At 38.0% G+C, this 6,005-nt stretch overlaps 1 protein-coding gene across 2 annotated transcripts; it reads left to right on the top strand.

Moving 5' to 3' along the window:
* The first annotated feature begins 87 nt into the window (after positions 1 to 87).
* On the top strand, positions 88 to 3,976 carry mrm2 (mitochondrial rRNA methyltransferase 2). Of its 2 annotated transcripts, none has more exons than XM_037793643.1 (2): positions 88 to 486; positions 2,808 to 3,976. In XM_037793643.1, exons 1-2 carry the CDS (start codon positions 174 to 176, stop codon positions 3,236 to 3,238), a joined length of 744 nt encoding a protein of 247 aa, XP_037649571.1. In that variant the 5' UTR covers positions 88 to 173; the 3' UTR covers positions 3,239 to 3,976. The 2 variants fall into 2 exon arrangements, with proteins under 2 accessions (XP_037649571.1, XP_037649572.1); XM_037793644.1 differs by having other exon boundaries at positions 90 to 468.
* Positions 3,977 to 6,005: the final 2,029 nt, after the last annotated feature.

Raw genomic sequence — 6,005 nt, 5'->3', positions numbered from 1 at the left:
AAACAAACATGACTATCCCAGGTAGGAACTGTTGTTTTCAGTGTTTTGTAGTAAGGGGACACATATGAGTAGTACGCACCATCCATGTCTTTGAACCAATGGCGAGTTGTATTTCCACGCATGCGCAGTTCACCGTCTGCTACACATGCGACCTTGCTCCATAGAAACTACAGATGATGTGGTGTTTATTCTGGTCCCAGAGGAGAGCTCTTCACTCCTCACTGAGTTTACTGAAGAAGACAAAGAGTAAAAGTCCCGCCGAGCAGCGCTGGCTGCAGCGGCAGCTCAGAGACCCGTATGTCAAAGCGTCCCACGCACAACACTACCGCTGCAGAAGCGCCTTCAAGCTGCTGGAGATAGATGACAGGTTCAGGCTGCTGCAGCCTGGATGCGGTGTGGTGGACTGCGGAGCAGCACCTGGAGCCTGGAGCCAGGTGGCAGTCCGGAGGGTCAACTCAGCCGGGACAGGTGACGGAGATGAGACAGGTAGACAAAATAAACAGGGACAGCAAAAAAAGTTGTAATATTACGAGAAAAAAGTAATAACTTTACGAGAAAAAAGTCGTAATATTACGAGAATAAAGTCAACACTCTACGAGAAAAAAGTCGTAATATTACGAGAAAAAATTGTAATATTTCGAGAAAAAAGTAATAACTTTACGAGAAAAAAGTCGTAATATTACGAGAATAAAGTCCTAATATTACGAGAATAAAGTCATAATATTACAAGAAAAAAGTCATAACTTTACAAGAAGAAAGTCCTAATATTACGAGAAAAAAGTCATAACTTTACGAGAAAAAAGTCGTAATATTACGAGAATAAAGTCAACACTCTACGAGAAAAAAGTCGTAATATTACGAGAAAAAATTTTAATATTTCGAGAAAAAAGTAATAACTTTACGAGAAAAAAGTCGTAATATTACGAGAATAAAGTCCTAATATTACGAGAAAAAAGTTGTAATATTACGAGAAAAAAGTCGTAATATTACAAGAATAAAGTCAACACTTTACAAGAAAAAAGTCGTAATATTACGAGAATAAAGTCCTAATATTACGAGAATAAAGTCATAATATTACAAGAAAAAAGTCATAACTTTACAAGAAGAAAGTCCTAATATTACGAGAATAAAGTCATAATATTACGAGAAAAAAGTCATAACTTTACGAGAAAAAAGTCCTAATATTACGAGAAAAAAGTCATAACTTTACGAGAAAAAAGTCCTAATATTACGAGCATAAATTCATAACATTACGAGAAAAAAGTTGTAATATTACGAGAAAAGAGTCATAACTTTACGAGAAAAAATGTCGTAACATAGACCCAAAACATTGATAAATAAAAATGAAAATGTAAACAAAAAAACAGTTACTCATTTCCACTAATCTTTTTAAAAATCCATAGGGAGCCCCTGGAGAGGAGCTAAAGAGCTGCATGTGGCTCTGGAGCCGCAGGTTGCATACCCCTGTACTAAACCAAAGCAGCATGTGAAGCTTTGTGATCCTCAGGTGTTGATGAGGCTGTGTCAGAGAGAGTATGATTCAACTCTTCTGTTCATTCCAGTTAATTTAGGTATAAATAGATTGAAGTTGAGAAGTTGTTCTACATGATCCTTTATTGGAGAATGAGCTTTTATTTGCTGTAAATGTCACAATTCTTGCAGTGCTTTTGACTTTAATAAGCAAAAATATCATAAATATCCTTCTGACTGCAGTCATCCGTGGAAGAATAAATAATACTGGAGAAACTATTTGACAGATTTTTCAAGATAATCAAGTGCATTGACTAAGATACACTAAAATGATACGTACATTCATTATTTCAACTCCAAAAATGTATTAGAGGATAAACCCCTTGAGATGCACCATCTTGTTTTCAAGGGGCCACAAAACATGGAAGTTAACAAACATTTAAGCACATAAAAAATAATAATGATAATAAATTAAACAAAAATTCAACAACAAAACAATCAAACATAGTAACATCAACAAGGACCTACAAATAAAGGCTCTCCCTCCATCCCATCCCACCCCAAACCACACCAACATAACATGTAAATAATTAACATAAAAACAATGATGAACATAATAATACAATTATTGTACTAATTGGTTATACTTTTGACTCAGTTTAAATAATATTTTTTGTTTGGTGTGACTTTTGCTTGTTTTATTCAGTGTCTGTTGTAATCATGTATTACATGTTGGGTTATTGTGGTGCTGTATGTCAGAGTTAATGGCATGTTAGGGAACAATAACAGTTCAAAAGGCCGGAGCTGTAGTACGTTATGAATTATGTATGTTTTGATAATCCTCATTGTGTTATCATTATTAGATTAATGAACGCTTTGTAGTTCTTTCTGCACAAAATAATCAATAAATCATTATGTACAGCAATGAGAGAGACATTTTACAAGTTATAGTCATTATAAAGCATGACTGTAGTTGACCTCTAAACTTTATATAAATGCAGGAAACAAGTCAGAAAGCCACATCGATGTTCTGCAGGCTTATAGTATCTGAACACTGCAGCTTTAATTGGTATGCATTGCTCCCGGGTTGTGACCTCAGGTCGTATCTGAAGTGTCACGAACAGGAATTAACCTGCGTTGACTGGCTTGACTGAATTGAATATAATAATGACATGGATGGGTTCACATTGTAATTACTTGAAAGGTGCATCTCATACAGACGCTAAAGGGTGCTTTTGTGTCGGTATGAGACGCCGAGGGGCGAAATGAGAACGGGCTGCACTCTCACGTACCACAGAAATATCTTCTTTCAATTGAAATGTTTTCTTGCGTCCCAGATTCAGCGTTACCACGTGGTACAGTTGTTGGCATTGACCTGCTGAACATACAACCTCTGGACGGTGCTCACTTCCTGCCCTGTCACGATGTCACCGACCCCGTCACGCACGCCAAACTGCTGGAGCTGCTCCCCGGCGGCCAGGCTCACGTCATCCTGAGCGACATGGCGCCCAACGCCAGCGGCTTCCGGGAGATGGACCACGAGAAACTCATCACCATGTGTTTTTCTTTGTTAGGCTTGGCTGAGAGGATTTTACAGCCGGGGGGCTCTCTGCTTTGTAAATACTGGGACGGCATCCTCGCTCATAAACTCCAGGAGAAACTCTCCGGTGTGTTCAGCAGCGTTCAGACTTTAAAGCCAAACGCCAGCAGGAAGGAATCAGCTGAGAGATATTTCCTCGCTAGAGTGTACAGAAAGCCAGTAAAATGATCATAGCTGTCTTTTAGTTTTCTAATGTGCATCCTAAAAGGAACAACGTTTCTGCAGACTGTGTTTTTTGATGAGTGAACATGAAGAAGAGGTTTACTTTGATCAAAAGGTGGCACTGTTGAGGCATCGGTGAGGCTCACAGCTGCAGGCGCAGACACATTAAACACTGCTGGTGCTGATTTCTATCCCTGCAAACTTAACACAGTGGCAGCAGTGAATCAGTAATATGTAAACCTATGCAAGAACCATCAGTGTGATATTCCTCAAGAGCCCGGTTTTCTCTCAACTTATTGTTTGCCCCACAGTGTTTGTTCTACACAGTCAGTTTGGTATTTGCTTTGTTACAGAAAGTCATTTACCAGTTCTGCTTATGCTAATAATTTGCACTGCCAGCCATGTAGAAATATGTAATCATACTCTCATTGAGAGCTTCTGAAGGGAAGGCCTAATGCAGAGTCACATACAGCATGACTAATGGGAAGTGGGATGATGCTGAAGCTTGGCACGCTGCAGGTGTTGTCGGGCTCTGCTCTCTGAGACGTCTATTTCCTGTGAAAAATATTTTCAGCCCAGTAGACAGATTTTCTCTTAAGATTCTTCTTTAAATCACTGTGTTGGACACTTTGGAAAGTATTTTTCTTTTGTTTCTGTGCTTTTTCATATTGATTCGATTTTAGTCTGGCCGGAGCTCAGATTCCACTGGAAATGAAATAAAAGGATGTTTCTATCAAAACTGCATTACGAAAGACACAACTCATATATCTGATGTCACAGAGATCTGTGTAGGGTTTCACAGTATGGCCTTGCAAATATAACATTGTTATTTATACAATCTTTACTTTACAGTTCAGTGCCTCTATTTATCAGGGACGTAGCACGAACATTTGGGTCCTGTGCATGCCGTCTCAGTTGGCCCCTCCCCTTCCTAATACATCCTTTCTCATGTATGTATGCACAAAATAATTTTTTGGGCAGCTTATGCCTTAATTGTAGCCAACAGTAGAGAGATGACAGGACAGAGAGAGATGGGAAATGGCACTCCCATGTACAAATAACTAACGGCTGGGCTACATAGGACGCATAAGCAGCCACACAGCCCCGCATGTTTGCAGCATCTCTTATAGAGATTCCAGGTCAAGATAGACAGTGAAAATGACCGTATATTGACATCACCGGCAACATTAATACAGTTTCAATGTCCATATCTGTAGAATATGTCACAGACATGGAAAAAAGTAACAAATTATTTTTAACACAACACTTCCTGTTTCCGTTTCAAAATAAAATCCCTCTAGCATTTTTTTTCTGCAGACAATTCCTTCATTTGTTAACACAAGGCTTTTATTCTGAAATATTTGCAGGACAGTGTTGTAGTAAATGCAGTGACTTGCACGATTCATAAATTAATAGAGTACCGGCTTTTAATCATGGATTATTACTATTATTTACCAAGGAGCACACGCTTCTTAACTAACCCTTTTCTGTCTAAAATAAATATAAATGACATTTATAATGAAATGAAATGGCCATTATGAAAAGTGTACTCCATGTAGAAAGAAACGGCTGTCAGCAGCAGAAATGCTGCCGGTGTGGACATCGCATGCGTGAGAGACGCAGCCGTTCAGCGAGGTAGTCGTCATGCATCCTATGTGACCTGGCCGTTACAATCAAACACATGTATTCTTAACAGTAATCAATAATGATCTTTTCTGTACCACTTTTAAGCAGAGATACTTTTACTATTAGGTTTGCTTGAAGTTAAAACAGATAACATTATTTCCTTCATGGCTGTCTTAATATGCCTTTGGCATAAGAAAAGGCAGAAAAAAACCCATATAGACCTTTTTATAGATCGGAATTGCGTTGCTAGGCAAAAGCTTGGTCCATGTTTACTTCCTGTCAGCTAATGTCATTCACATACACTGCAACCAAGGAACATATTGAACATTTACATATACATACACATTTATATATTCCTTGACTGCAACAGGAAATAAACTGGGACACATTTGTAATGTTTGTTTAAAACTGTGAAATGGTCTATATTTTCTGGCCTCTACACTGAGAAAAGGTTACTGTATTTCATAATAAAAGACTAGTAAACAAGACTTGTTTTACAGTGCTAGCTAGTGTTCACCAATGATGTTTGATCTTTTAGCGTAAACTGCTGCAAATGGTTTTTCTTGGTAACTCTTAGGAGCTACTTTATGAGCTCACCTTGTCTCACATCCTCAGTAACATATGGAGCGAAGGGAAACAGCAAGCTAAACTAGGCAGCTACGTAGCTAAGTCCAAGCTATATATAGGCGTAAGAAAATATTGATTCACTGAGTATTGCGATATTATATTTTGTGATACTGTATTGATTCTCAAAAGCACTATCGATTTTTAATTAATAGTTTACATGCAAAGATTTGTGGCAGACAGTGGCTCAGATTGCACAAAAAGTAGTGCTATGATGTTGGATGTTACTGTGATAAATGCATATTCCATTGTTCTGATTGCATACATAAGTTAACTTTTTTGAATCAGATTTTATGCATATGGTGGTGTGTTCTTTATACTATGACAGTTTTACTAAAATTATATTTTAAAAATCACAACATATCACAATATATTGAATCATAACCCCTGTATCTTGATACATATCGTCAGATTACACAGCCCTAGCTACACAGCAGTATTAAACTACTCTGAAACAGCTGCTACTTGCAAGTTATTTCACTAGTCTATCTTTTGAAAGGTTTTTGTTAGCAGCTGTTTTCCT

Source organism: Sebastes umbrosus, chromosome 14 (genome assembly GCF_015220745.1).
Source record: "Sebastes umbrosus isolate fSebUmb1 chromosome 14, fSebUmb1.pri, whole genome shotgun sequence".
In the NCBI taxonomy this organism is placed as follows: domain Eukaryota; kingdom Metazoa; phylum Chordata; class Actinopteri; order Perciformes; family Sebastidae; genus Sebastes; species Sebastes umbrosus.
This window is presented reverse-complemented; position numbering and strand designations above follow the sequence as displayed.